Genomic DNA, 14,196 nt, shown 5'->3' with positions numbered 1-14,196 from the left:
GACACGACCAGGACGTTGCCATCTGTCTGTAGAAACCTGATATCTGCTGACAGCAAGCATTTAGTACCGTTGGATAAATAAAACACGAGAGACGACTGAAGATATTCAACAAACTGAAATCATTGGCAGTTTCCTCTGACTAATTAAAATTGATCTTTTCTAATTCAGATTAAACTTTGTCCCTTTATGTCTCAACCGTTTGAAAATGAGTAACTTTAGATTTATCTAGTTGGGCTTTTATTTTCTCAGAAAACTTCAGACAATAAAATCACAAATCTCTGTGGTAAACATCAGTTTAGCCCTTTAGGTTTATTCTATATACATTTATATTAAATCTACCTAAGCAGGAGGAAATTTACAAAAGTGTGGCAGCTGTTGCAGAAGTAAAGATGGATAAATTATGGAATATTTGAAGAACAGATGAATCTAACAGCATTAATGATCTGCACATTTTAATTTCTCCCTTTGGATGTTCAATAAATACAGATTAAGACAGAACAGCTAATAGCTCGGCTGTAAAAGGCAGTTTCCATGAATGCAAAACACAAGTTACACGCCATAAGGTCTTAAATAATTAAATTTAAAGACAAACCCGTCCTTCCTGGCTTCGTGTGAGCTCCCTCTCTGCTCCTGCAGGGGGCGCTGTGGTCGCCGGGATCCCTTATTTGGTTCATAACAAATGACGTCGAGTCAGGCGAGTTATTTTTCGCTTCTGCTGCTGTTAGAAAACTGTGGTTTTTTTTACGCCTAAAATGCTTTGTCACGTTTAACGCTTAATCTGCGCGTCTGCAGAAACCCCGCAGCAGGACGCACGACTCGATCGAGTTTGTGTCGTTTGGAGAGTAACCGGATGTAGTTTAGAAATGATCAGCACCCTTCACAGGTCTCCGTGTTGTCCCCGCTGGCGTCCGACCTGAGCGACATTTACTCCCTCGTATTTTTTTATTCTTACTTTTATTTTGATTTCTGAAGATGGGCGTTAAGAGGATACACATCAGTATCGCCTATGCATCTTTCGGCATGCTGATGGGCTTTTCTGCTTTCCTGACCTGGAACATCGCGTACATCCAGCCCTGGACCGCAGCCATGGGAGGACTGTCGGGTAAATATAGTGGGGAGACTCCGCCAGCTGCTGCAGGGGCCACACTTCATGTTTAGAATCCAGCATGCATCCCATCAAAAACAGCCCAAACTGCGTCCTTTAGACACACTTAAACAGAAATATGTGGCACAGAAACCAATTTAGGGTAGGTTTGTTTTTTGCCCCATTACGATGTAATTCTAATAACAATGGGGAAAATTCGGGTGATAGATATTGTTAAAAGTTACAGTTTAGAGTTATAAGCGCTAGAAAACAAGCTGTAATTTGATCCCAATTTTCTGTCGTCACTCTGCATGTTTCATCACATATTTGGAGTCAGAACCCCGAATCCACCCTAAAACATCATTTGGATTCAGAGGAATATCTTGGTGTTGAATATTGTGCACAGTTTGCACAAACCTGGTTGCCTTTAGGCAGTTGTGCAATGAGAAAGTGTGAGCTGTTATCTCCAAGGATCTGACCTTTGAAACATTGTTGAGTTAGGAAAGTTCAGATAACTCCAATCTCTAACCTTCATACCTCAGAAAGTGGCACACATGCATTTAGTGACCCACGACAGGGCATATTTAGTTGCTTTCTCCACTATAAAATTCATTTTGTTGAACTTTTCCTCTCAGTTCTATGGTTTGGGACGTGTGTGATCAATAACTTTAACTTAAAGATATTTTTTAAAAAGAAACTCTTTAGCCCTTGTGTAACTGTTTGCATTGCATCATGGGGTAGGAATCCAATCTTGGTGTTTTTGGTGAAAAAGAGGAAGATAAGAATCGTGACCTGTGACTCAGCAGTTAAAATGCTGTGTCATTTACTGCTCGCTACCACCTATAACATACATCTCAGTCACACGTTTTTTTTTGTTTTCTGAGGTTAAAAAAAAGGAAACTTTTTGCAATATCATCCAAACAAATGACGTTAATGAGCTGTGTGTAAAGAAACCCACCAGCATCCGTCAGAGAGTGACCTTCTGGACCTTTTCTCCCTCAGGGGTGTTGGCGCTCTGGACCCTCATCACTCACATCATGTACCTGCAGGATCTCTGGAGGACCTGGCTGAAGGGCCTCAAGCTCTTCTTCTTCATCGGTGTTTTCTTCTCTCTGTTGGCGGCCGTGGCCTTCATCGGCTTCATGTGGGTTGCCGTCGACAACAAAGAGTGTAAGTTCCTCTTACTCACTTTCCCGTCTGACGTCATCCTGCTGGTGTCCTCCCAGCAGAGGACCCCACCTTTGCTTCGTCCTTCCTTTGGCTGATTTATTACATATTTGTGATCATTTGGGCGTAAATAAAAGCCAATCCACAGTGACGGCTGATTGCATTTGTCTGCTGCGGCGTTATTTGTCCACATTGTTTTGGTTTGACTCGCTTGAATTCTGCAGAATTGGGCCAACTGCTCAGAAAAATTCAGTTTGGATTATCCTGATGTGATTTATGGAAACAGAAACAATGTTTCTGTTTCTCTTACCACACTACTTCAGTACACTAATGCACTGAAGTCATTCTGGTCTGACTTCCACATAAAACAAGCACATTTTCTTTCTGAGAATCAGCTCCTCCTTCTTAAACTCTTTATAATAGTAAGTGACAAAATTACAGCACATTTAAAAGAAAAAAAAACTATGGATCTTTAATGCTTACAGACAGTCATGTGATCAAACATGTGATCCTCACTGTTGTGTCTGCTCCTCCTGCAGCTTTATCTGACCCTCGGAGTCTGTACCTGTCCTGCGTCTGGAGCTTCATGAGTCTGAAGTGGTCGTTTCTCCTCATGATGGCCTCTCACCGCTACCGCAAAGAATTTGCCGACATCAGCATCCTCAGTGACTTCTGAGGGCGTTTCCACAGATGGAGCTAAAGATGAAGCGGCCTGAATTTGCAATCAAACGAAGCATAATTTTCTTTTCATATCTCGCACCTTAAATCGAGGATGAAGCAGTTTCTTCGGTCTTCAGCAAAGTTGACTTGCAGTTCCGTAATTAACCACTAGACGACGCCAGCACCCAACATTTCCACCCCTTGGACAGTTTGCTCCTCTGCTGTTCGTCCCATTTGTTCTGGCTGAAGAAGTGATGGCCGACACTCATTTTACTCTGACGCAGTCAAAGCTGCAGATGATCAGGCATCGGTCCTGCTGCTTTAACACTGATGTTCTGGGTGTCTGGGGGGCAGCTTACCCCTAATTCTGTCCCGGTCAAAACAGCAACACATGTTCAGGTTTTTTATGTCTGTAATCCTAAAAAAATGTCCATTAAATGTACAGAATGACTTTTATATTCTTGTCGGTGTGAGATGAGACCCCACTAAGGACCCTTTTCTGATCGGTTATGCTGTTAAAACCATTTAATGCTGTTTGTTTGAGTAAAATTATTTTGCTTTGTTAGACTCGTGTGTGTGAATCAATTTTACAGCCATAAAATGTATCTATTTCTTTCTTTCCGTTTGCTGTAACACAAATAGAAGGGTAACTGGATAATGTATCTTTATTTTTTCTTTCAAAGGGAGTTTTTGCTGTGCGATTTTGTATTTCATACTGACCTTTGTGTCTGTGTGTCTCACAAATTCACCATAAAAGCAACTTTTCTCCTTCAGAATCCACTTTAATTATTTACCGTGCTTCCCTGCATCCGTCCTGTGCCTCTAAACATTTTTGCTGGTGCTTGTATCTTAATTGCACTACACTGGCTGGCTTGTTAACCCTCAGAGTCTCCTTGCATGGAGGTAATTGCGACGCTGTGGTTAAATCACCACAGCAACAACTTAATCCGGCCTTTAAAAACTCCGACACTGGAAAACAACCCGACCCGCCTTTGGAAAGAAACGCATCCTATTAACTTTATACACCAGCTTGTTAAACACGTGTGTGTGTAGCATGTAAGGAAAAGCAGGGCTCTGGTTCTTTATTTAATTATGAGCCCCCCCCCCCCCATTCTTTTTCAACCCAAATCAAAGGAGGAAGTCTCGTGTGCTGACTGGCGAGACTGGAAACTACAGTTTAAACACCCAAACTGCTCAGTGATTCTAAACATCCTGCACAACTGAGCTCCAGCAGCAGATCTGAGACCCCCATTGGAAACATTGAACAAGAAGAATCTCTCTCTCTTTCTCTCTCTCTCTCTCACACACACACCCACACACACACAAACACAGACACACATCAGGTGTTTATGAGCGCCACCTGTCTGTTTTGTGTTTCCATAAACATGTTGTTATGAGCAGGTGTTTCAGATTTTGCCACGCCTTTAATAAGGTGACATTTATTTTGAAACTTCTGTGCTTTGGTGCAGTTTGGGTTTGCTGGTACCTGATGACTAACCCTCCTTCGTCCTCTTCATCAGAAGGAGGCCGAGCGCTGTCCAGGGGAACAAACTGGAAAATACACTGGAAAATTTGTGCGTGGCGATTTGTCACCATGCCAGAACATCTGAAAACTGATCAGAACCTTTTGGGTGAGAACAAAAGGAGCTATTTATTTATGCATATTTGCATCGCCCCCACACAAATCTCTATTATTGTGTTATCATTTCAGGAAATAAACACCATTAAAATAGTTTTGACAGCACTCATCGCATTCTGTTGTCCTATAATCAATATGTCGATAATGTTTCAGAGTTAAACACATTCTTAACTGGTTACCTTGAAAAAAGGACGCGGAACGGCCGCTTTGACGCAGCTCCGCTGTGAAATATCGACATTCACGAAAAACGTGAAGCATTTTATCTGAGATTTTTAAAAGAAAGAAAGAAGCGACAGGAAGGAAAATAAGAGCTAAATGAAAAACAAACATCTTGAATTGGTCCAGAACCAGATGGCCTCTGAGAATTAAGAAGTTGCTTTGGCATTTTAAGAAGTTGGGCCTAGCATGATTTCTGAGGAACTTCCGCAGAGCGTGGCACAGAAATCCACCCATATTTAAGCAATATTAACGGCAATTTGATATTTTATTTACAAGCGTAAAACATGTGTTTTTAGACCTTTTCTGACCTGCTGCGCTCTGGGTTCTCCAGCAGAAATCCTCCCTCGGCCTTATCTTCATGGTCTTCACACTCTCCCCCCAGACCCTCTGATGGACGGCACGCCTGAGTCCTCCGTTCTGCCCCGCCATCCTTCTTCTTCTTCTTCTTCTTCTCTGAGCGCTGTGCAGCTTCTACCATCTGAAACATCTTAGAGAGACACGTATCTGCTGTTTGAGAACACAAAGGGCTTCGCCAAGGCCGGGCTCGTTTGAAGTGGCTTCACAGGGGGAACCAGAACCAGAGCGAGGGATTAGAGCGACCATGAAGGTCTGTTAGCTCAGTGGCAACGCTGCTAAACTCATAGGTTCGAGCAGGACGGGGATTGATTCAACGTGAAGGCTCGCCGCTTTGAAGCCGTTTCTGATGCCGCTCTGCTGCAGCGGCGCCGCATTCTTCCCCACCTTGCAGACTGTCCATCAGTACATTTGATAGCGGCGGATCCCGAAGACCCCGGGATGTTTGCAGTAACCGGCGTTTGAAGTGTGAGGCTGGAGATAAGCCTAACTGAAGAAACGTGTTCGCTCTTTGCCTTCGCAAAAGTCGAAACAGAACTCCGAGAGCACGGCGTGCGGGGCGCTGACCCTACCGTTGCACGCCTGATCGCCGCTCCCCACTCTGAAGACCCACCTCAGCCGCTGTTAATCAGCGTGGCTTTGGTTCGCCTCTGTCATCACTCTAAGCTCTTCTCTGAGGTCAGCGGTGTTTTCCACACGGTCAGCTCTGGTCCTCTGACTCACCCACATCGAACCCGTCACGTTGACTCGAATCTGCTGACTCAGCTTTCACGCGACAACCTTCTGGAGCGCTCCGTCAGGTCAGCATCTGTCAGGCCGAGGGTCGTCTGCAGCCGGGGCTGATTGCTGTGTTGGGCTTTTTTTTCTCTCTTCCACGGACATCCCAGAGGCCCAACCTGTTGCCGGGCGCACGTGGGTCCAACGAGCTGCGGCTCAGCTGTGCGCTCCACCGGGACTGTTTGTAATGTGCCACAGACCAAAGTCCAGCACTTCAGGAGTAATCAGAGCCAGAGCAGGATATTGGCTAAATTACACATGAAAGCAGAGACATTTGAAGGAAACTAGAGGGCTAAATATTATGATAAATTATAGCCTAATATGAGAAGATAAGTCACAGCTAAACAAGAATAATAAAGGCCTGCACGCAGTGGGGGAGGGGCGGGCTTTTAGTGCAAAGCTACAATTTCCTTCGGAATAAAACATGAATATTAAAGTTTCAAGTCCTTTAAATTGCTTTTAATTTTTTGACCCTCGTGGAGACGGTTTGTGGAAAAGGAGGTTTAAAAAGCGAAACCTTGTGAGGACCGGATGCATTTGAGTGTCAGGAGAATAAGACAGCATTTTTCCAAAAATATGCACCTGAAGGAACAAAGATACCAACGAGGGAAAATGTTTATTTCCCAATGGGACAGACGGACAGCTTCCTGTCCGGTCGTCACTTCCTAAATCCACATTTTGTTCAGTCTCCATCTAAATTTCTTATCACCTCCAGAGCCCCCCTACCTTCACTTCACACACTCCCATCAACACCATCCCCCATGTACCCCGCACCTTCACCCCACTGGGCCCCCTCCGCATGCACACAAACACACACCACTCGTGAACCCCCCCCCACTAAGTGGATAGCTACCCCACAGAAAGGGCTTCTCCAGGGGGTGAAATGGGTCCCATATGTGCCACTACGGGCTCCTCAGGAGGACTGGAGCCAAGAAGGAGTGAGTACAGGGTGAGTGGAGGTGTGCGTTGGGGGGATGGGGGGGTTAGTTCTAGTATGCAAACATCAATAACAGCAGCCGGGAGGCTGGAAGAACTCCTGGGGTGAAGGTGAAGAGGAATTTAATCATTACTCCATTTAGTGAAAGCAGTGTAGATTTCCAAACACATCATTTATGATTGGTCACACTGGTGCCCCCCCCCCCACACCTGAGAGCATCACTGAAGGCCTTCAGAAACCTTCCCTCATACGACGGTAATTGAATTGACTGCATTATGAACTTAGAGGAGTTCTTCTTTTCTCCCTGCACAACTTCAAACGCGCCGGGGCCAGTGCTGTATTTCAGGCAGGACCGAACCACATGTTGGAGAAGTCTGAAATAGACAACACATCTGCCTCGTTTGATAACCCCCCCCTTCCCCCCATGTGCGTACGTCCATATACTGTACGTTGGGATACGCCGATACGCGTATGATCTATTTTCAGCTCCACAAAGGGTTAATCACGGCCGCCGTGGAAATAAATAAAGATCAGGGCCTGAGTGTTTAGTGAAACATTATGTCAAGACTCTGACAAGGAAATGAAATGTGCAACATCAATCAGCCCATGAGGACAGAGATCAAACGGGCCTCCACACTCCTGCATCTGGTTCTGCTTGGACAGCTTCACTTTTCTCCCCTCCCCTGCTTCTCCCTCTCCTTTCTTCTCCTTTTCTCCCCCTTTTTTTTGTATTCTTCTACCACCCCCCCCCCCCCCCCCCCCCCCCCCCCCCCCCCCCCCCCCCTCACGCACCGCGACATTCCTGCAGGCCTACTCGCTTCATTAGCTCATTTTTTCCATGATGGTGGGCACCGCGCCACGTTTTCAATAAAGGTAAGCAGCAACTCCTGAGATTAGCCCCAACAGCGGTCATTTTCCTGTCCCTGCTTTTGGCTCCACCAGAGCTCCCAGTAAGCCCCAGTTCTAATAGCGGGAAATGCTGGAGTCGACTGGAGCTGTTATGTAAATACGAGCTAATATAAGTGACGCTCTATGTTCAGGGCATTTTTTAATGGATTTTTTTCCCTCTCTTGCTTCTTTAAAGCTGATTGAACCCAACTGGGATGGAGCTACTTTCCGCTCAGCATCCTTGTCTGAATGAAATGTAAACCAGTGCAATCACGGGGCTCATCAAAAATCTTTAGAACTCGCTCTCCATGCACGCGCTCCCCCCACTCGCAATCAAACTGTTGGCTAAAAGCTGTCGGGCGGCGTGTCCGGAATGATTCGATTTTGGTTACAACACAGGAAATTTGGTAAATAACGTGCGTTTCTGATCGTCTTGTCTGTGCGGCAGTGATCCTTTAATAGTTTTTGGGAACGCGGTGAAGAACGAGCTGGAGGTGTCGAAAGGTGGGAACGCCGTGGTGAAAACCAAGCAAACTGCTGACGCTCAGAGCAGCGGGGGGAGAGTCTTTCTGCTGAAGTGACGTGAGTCACCGCAGTTGTGACGCACCCAGACCTGAACACGCAACGCTTGGAAACTGGATCCAAGGGTTCGATTTGCTCCACCTGATCCCGTCCTCCCCTCAACGACCTGCTGCGTCACGGCCGCGAGCGCGCAGAAAACGGGCCTTAAGTGGGTGCAGACGCGCTGCGGTGGAACATGTGTCCGCTCTGCCTCCGGGCTGTGGATGGCACAATTAGGTGCTCCCTCACCTCAGCAGACTGGGGTCACTGGGCCACTGGGGTCAGAGGTCAATGAGGGGCCTGTCTGTTGCTGGGACAGCTGACGGCAGCAGGCGTGTTCACGCAGTGACGGGGACGGTCCTCCAAATTACAAAATGTAGTTTGCAAACTAGTTTTTTGGGAATTTAGAAGACCTGCAAATGTTGATATTTATTCCTTTTTATTTATCGTATCTCAGAGATGAATCCAATCAGTGTTATGGTGAAGATGTGACGCGTGCACATTCCTCACCTGTGCATGTGTAAATGTGTGAACACACTATTTGTCCACTCAAAGTTATAAATTTTATCTTCTAGTTTCTCTTCTCTGAGGCTACAAAAGCTGCGAGGATGCGCCTGAATCCCATTTTCTCAGGGTGTACGAATTTAAATCCTGCCAGTGAAACGTGTGCTTTTTTTTTTCTTAGCAAGCACAAAAGGGGCAGAAATTCAGCGTCAACGTGCGCAGCGACTACCGTGTGACTTCTGTCCTCACGAATGGATGAAGGAGGATGTGGACAGCACAACGCACGCTGACTGACGTTCCAACAAAAATCTGGAACCCATAAAGCCTCAGAGATCCCTGCAACATTAGACGCAGCCCCTCTTATTGGCTGAATGGGACACTTACCCCCTTTCCTCTACTGCCCGCCCAGCTAACACACTTCCTGCTTCTTCGCCTCGCTCGGGATGGACCACGCCTTCTGGGCCGCTAAGCCAAAGAGAAACTGGGTTTGGGTATAAAAGAGGTGGAGGTGGACCTGCCTGTCAGATGGTTTCTCGTCCGCCAAGTTGAGAAGGAGAATGAGGAAGTGAAATCTTTGTCAAGGCAACCAGGAAGCAGGACAACAAGAGCAGCAGTCTGATGGAGCTCCAGAGCTTCTTTTAAAAACAGCATCTGGAGTTGGGCTCGTCACAAACAGAAACCAGAACCACGGTAATCTTTTGAAGAGAGTGTTTTTGCAGGACGGTACAATGAGAGAGGAGATGGTCTGCACCAACTCCCCCGAAGGAGGTCTGGGGGCCAGTGAAGAGGAGCTGGAGAGAGGGTCGAAGAAGATCCTCCAGCAGGGTCATCGAAAACGCTCCCCGTACGGCAAGAAGGAGAGCCTTGTTCAGGGAGAGGAAAGCGGTTCCAGCAGCCCCAACAGCCTGCTGCCGACTGGGACGAAGAGGCCCAAGAAAAGCCCCTCCACGGTCGTGTCGTTGGCCCCCACTTCGTTGGGCCCCAGGCTGGATCAACCGTTCGAGGACCTTCACTCTCAGCGCATCATTGCCAACGTCCGGGAGCGTCAACGCACTCAGTCCCTGAACGACGCCTTCGCCTCGCTACGCAAGATCATCCCCACGCTACCGTCAGACAAGCTGAGCAAGATCCAGATCCTGAAGCTGGCGTCGCGCTACATCGACTTCCTCTATCAGGTGCTGCAGAGCGATGAGATGGATGCCAAACTGGCCAGCTGCAACTACCTGGCCCACGAAAGACTGAGCTACGCCTTCTCTGTCTGGAGGATGGAGGGGGCATGGGCCATGTCTACCAGCCACTAGGACCCCCACAAGCTCTCTCTACTAAAGCCCCATCCTGCCCACTTCCTCACCCTGCTGCCTTTGTCTGTGTTTGCGCCCAGTTCCTCGCCTCTGAACCCCTCAAAACTAATCTTCTCGCGACTTTCTGCGCACGTTTCAGCTCTGTGAAGGTTCCTACCATCTGCACCTGAACTAAGATCTGCCCCTCTGCAGCTCCGCGCTCCCCTGGTACAACGTGTTCCCCTCTGCTCCCCGTGCTTCCATCACTCTGGCCTCCTGTTTTACCTAGTGTGACAAGATGCAAGACTGCAGTCCCTCAGGTATGGACAACACACACACACACACACACACACACACACACACACACACACACACACACACACACACACAAAACCGGAACATATGGCAATTATTTAATTATTTAATGTGTGAAATTAATAAATAATGCAAATATATTTTAAAAGCAAAAAAGGCAGAAGGGATTTTTTTAAGAGTTTTCCGTCATAATATTACAGAATAAAGTTTGTATCTTCTAAACGTTTGCAAGGCGGATTTTTTTAGGTATTAGATACATTTAGAATAACGACTGAAATTGAAATAATAAAACAAATTGTTACATCATCTTACCTAAATGTACAGGGTTGCTTAAAAAACGTACGCTGAGTGAAGCATTTTTTGACAGTTTACTAATGTATTTAAAAATATATAGAATTTAACCAAACTGTGTGAGTCCATGTTGGATAGATTGTTGCTACATAAGAAGTATTAATGCAAGATTAGCGTAACTTCTTTTTCGTAATTCTTTTAAAATCATTGCCACCAGTGAGATAATGAATAAATATTGAATGGATAATAGGACATAAACAGTGGTCCTGCGTATAGTTCCACTAAATTTTTTCAATTTTAACCATTTAAAATGTAAAAAGCAACTTAGAAAAACAAGTCTACGGTGTACACCAGATAAAAGTTCTCTCCAATTTGAAATTTAAATGAAATTATTACTTTGCAATGCCTGAAACCACAACAGAAAATGAAAACACGAGCAACAAACACGCATAATTCGTTATGCGTGTTTAAATAACCTAATCGTTATACTGCGTCATTACAAAAAGGAAACCCTTCGCTCAACAGAAGCAAAGTGTCGGTAATTAAAACAACAACAATGAAACTAAAGTCGACATAAAGAAACATTTATCAGCGGCTCGGAAATTCCGCCTGGGTGGACAAACCCCTTATTGTGACTCTTGTGTGTCTGACAGACGTCTGTTGTTCAAGACAAATGTTTTCCCCCAGAATCTGCAGGATCGACTTCACACAGGCTCTTAAAAAAGCTGACAGACACCAGAGAGGAGAAAAGCAGAGGTCTCCCTCTCTCTCTTCCTGCAGCCTTGCCCTCTCTCCTCAGGATCTTGTATCGTGCAATCAGGCCCCGCCGGGGCCCAGACAAGCAGGAACCTTTAGATTGGAAACAGTTGTGAGCTTTTGGGAAGGTGTGTAGCGCAGTGAGGGTCAAGCACATGCAGCCCCATATGAGTCAGTGTGTGTGTGTGTGTGTGTGTGTGTGTGTTTCGTTGGTGATTTTCAGGCGTGCATGTGTGTATTTGTATACCCGAGCACATCTGCGGATAAGTAAACAGGAATTCTGTGATGTGATCAACACGCCACAGACAACAGAGCGACGGTGAGGAGACAGATGAAAATAAACCCAACAAATTACAGCAAATGTTCCGATTAAATGTTCAGGAATCACCAAAATCACACGTGACACCATAAGTAATACTACATATGTTACAGGCAGCAAATGTGCAGATTAAACTGTCCAGACGGACACACACACACACCCACACACAGGCCATGTGCACACTGCAGGTGTTCCCTTGAAACCTCCAATGGCTCCTGCAACATCGGGTCCAATAGAACACCAAGGCCAGCGCGCGCGTGTGTGTGTGTGTGTGTGTGTAGCAGCGCGTCCTTGAACGCAGCACAGTAGTTGTTACCTACCGCTCTGCCTGCTCTGGCTGTTATCATCAGCTCCACAGGGCTGCGTGTGAGAGGTGGGAGAAATCGATCCAGTCCTGGAGGACAATCTGTAGGAAGCCTGTATGTGTGTGTGTGAGTGTGTGTGTCTTTGTGTGTGCTTGTGTGTGCAGGAGGTGTAATTTAAAACAGAGCGCATCCATGCATTGAATTACATCTGTGTGTTATTTACGTACACATGTAAGATGCTGCTCCTCCAGGTCCGCTCCTCTTTAGTGTGCAGGAGGGGACAGATTCATTGGAACGTTTTAAAACTCCACCAAGTGTGTTAAAGTGAATATTTGTTCACCCTGAAGCAGAAGCTGCCATAACGTCCATTAGATGAGGATTGGGGTGTTTGGAGGGATTCGCACCATAAGTGTGGATCTTGTATATTTCTGCTGTAATTGCAGAAGATGAGACTGTTGTGCGCAGACATGTGCACGGACGCACAGCTGAGGTTTTTAAGCAATTGTCGAGCGTGACTTTAGGAAGTTTCAGAATGACGAGGATTTTTCTGTTTGCATTTGGGGAAAATAACAAGAGCTGTTTATAGTACGATCAGCCTGTCAGTGCTGGAAGCTCCTCTGAGCGCGTGTGTATGCGTGTGTGTGTGTGTGTATGTGTGTGTGTGTGTGCGCAGCTTGGACTGGCCTGCTGTTGGACGTCCTGTGCACATCAAATGTCTGGCTCCCTCTTCAGCCTCATCTGGGCTCTGATGTAAAGTTCTCAGAAGCTCATCTGCATTTTAAAAGTGTCATCCAGAAGTTCTGGCTTTTATGATTGTTTTACTTTTGAAGATCCAAATCTGAAAATCTGAGGGTCACGAGGGTCTTTTCTCTCTCTCTCTCTGCTGCTGGGCTGCAGGGACAAACATTTGGGAAGGAATTAAGAAAGAAAGCTCCGACTTGATCATAGAGTGAAAGAAATCCCATAAAATGAGTACAAACATAACAACGTAACATTTACGATTTAAAACACAGCTGGATCCCTCAAAATTTTGGGGCCTGCCGGCAGAAACAGGAATCCGGCTCGATTTGACATTTTCGTGTGAAAAGAGATAAATAAATGAAATATTACGTCTCTGTTGGGAAATATTGTGCTAAGCTGTCGCTTGTGCGGCGACCCAGACATCACATGACACTTTCACACTTGAAATCTCGCTCTTCCATGAGTGGAGAGGAGATTTTGACCAGAGCGTTCCTCTGTAAACATGCTGAAGGGGAACGTCTCCTTGTCTAAAGGTGTTCTGCTTTGTTCTCCTCTCTGCAGAAATCAAATGGAAATCTCAAAGAAGAAACGTGTTCCTGCTCCACCTCTGCCTCCTCACTTTCTACGACCAAAAGCTCCTTTAAAAAAAAAAAAAAAGGTGTTAATTTGACACAAACTCTCGCTGGATGTTTCTGAAATGACGGGAGACACGACGGTCAAGTGACCACTTGATGAGAACATCAGCGGAACATGAAGGCTGCTGGTTCCAGCACCTTGAGAACCATCCCTAGTCTTCAGATGGGGCGACTCGCTCGCCGGACTGAGTTTAAACCGAGTGGCGGCTCAGTGATGGTTCGAGGACGGTCACAGGTAATGAATGTTTACAGCTGAAACGCTAATAAGCTAACGCTCTGGCTCTAAAACCTGGGAAATAAGAGCAGGAGGAAACGCAACACAGATCTTCTACTTTGTTGTGCTTTAATAACTGGATGGCTTTTGTGTGTTTTATGTGTGTGTGTGTTTGTTGACTTTATCTATGCTCATGCATTATACTTAATTTTAATGAAAATGTCCACAGGAAAATGTCTTAGACCACTGAGTCCAGCCGCTTCTTTCTGCTATTGTTAGTGAGTGCTGTACAAGTCTGACTTTGTAATGCAAGAATTCTTTTTGTTGGGTTTGTTTCTTTATGTGCAGCTTGGGAACAAAAATATCCTTGCAAACTTGCTGTGAATGTTTTTGCTGTATAAAAAAGCGAGAATCCATTTGGAAATAATCACTCTGGTGTTTGTGCGATCGCCCTTTTGTTCCAGTTTGCATTTGCTTCTGATGATTTTTATCATGTTTGATCCTGTGGACAATAAAATTATTCTTGAAAGCATTATTATTGAAAAAAAGA

At 45.7% G+C, this 14,196-nt stretch overlaps 2 protein-coding genes across 2 annotated transcripts; both read left to right on the top strand.

Moving 5' to 3' along the window:
* The first annotated feature begins 661 nt into the window (after nt 1-661).
* On the top strand, nt 662-3,687 carry LOC101076530 (heme transporter hrg1-A-like). The gene is made up of 3 exons (XM_003973620.3): nt 662-1,102; nt 2,087-2,254; nt 2,791-3,687. Exons 1-3 carry the CDS (start codon nt 973-975, stop codon nt 2,925-2,927), a joined length of 435 nt encoding a protein of 144 aa, XP_003973669.2. The 5' UTR covers nt 662-972; the 3' UTR covers nt 2,928-3,687.
* A 5,579-nt stretch (nt 3,688-9,266) lies between these two features.
* Nucleotides 9,267-14,178, top strand: twist3. The gene is made up of 2 exons (XM_029826716.1): nt 9,267-10,390; nt 13,359-14,178. The coding sequence occupies exon 1, from the start codon at nt 9,519-9,521 to the stop codon at nt 10,089-10,091; it is 573 nt and encodes a 190-aa protein (XP_029682576.1). The 5' UTR covers nt 9,267-9,518; the 3' UTR covers nt 10,092-10,390; nt 13,359-14,178.
* The last annotated feature ends 18 nt before the right edge of the window (nt 14,179-14,196 follow it).

The sequence above is a fragment of the Takifugu rubripes genome, chromosome 19 (genome assembly GCF_901000725.2).
Source record: "Takifugu rubripes chromosome 19, fTakRub1.2, whole genome shotgun sequence".
Classification (NCBI taxonomy): Eukaryota; Metazoa; Chordata; class Actinopteri; order Tetraodontiformes; family Tetraodontidae; genus Takifugu; species Takifugu rubripes.
The sequence above is the reverse complement of the archived record's forward strand: the minus strand, read 5'-3'. Positions and strand labels throughout refer to the sequence as shown.

Bases quoted from the DNA above. Each gene is read 5' to 3' on its own strand.
- LOC101076530 (XM_003973620.3), top strand. From the start codon at position 973: ATGGGCGTTAAGAGGATACACATCAGTATCGCCTATGCATCTTTCGGC. The intron at 1,103-2,086 runs GTAAATATAGTG...TTTCTCCCTCAG, and splicing joins AGCCATGGGAGGACTGTCGG to GGGTGTTGGCGCTCTGGACC. The intron at 2,255-2,790 runs GTAAGTTCCTCT...CTCCTCCTGCAG, and splicing joins TGCCGTCGACAACAAAGAGT to CTTTATCTGACCCTCGGAGT.
- twist3 (XM_029826716.1), top strand. From the start codon at position 9,519: ATGAGAGAGGAGATGGTCTGCACCAACTCCCCCGAAGGAGGTCTGGGG.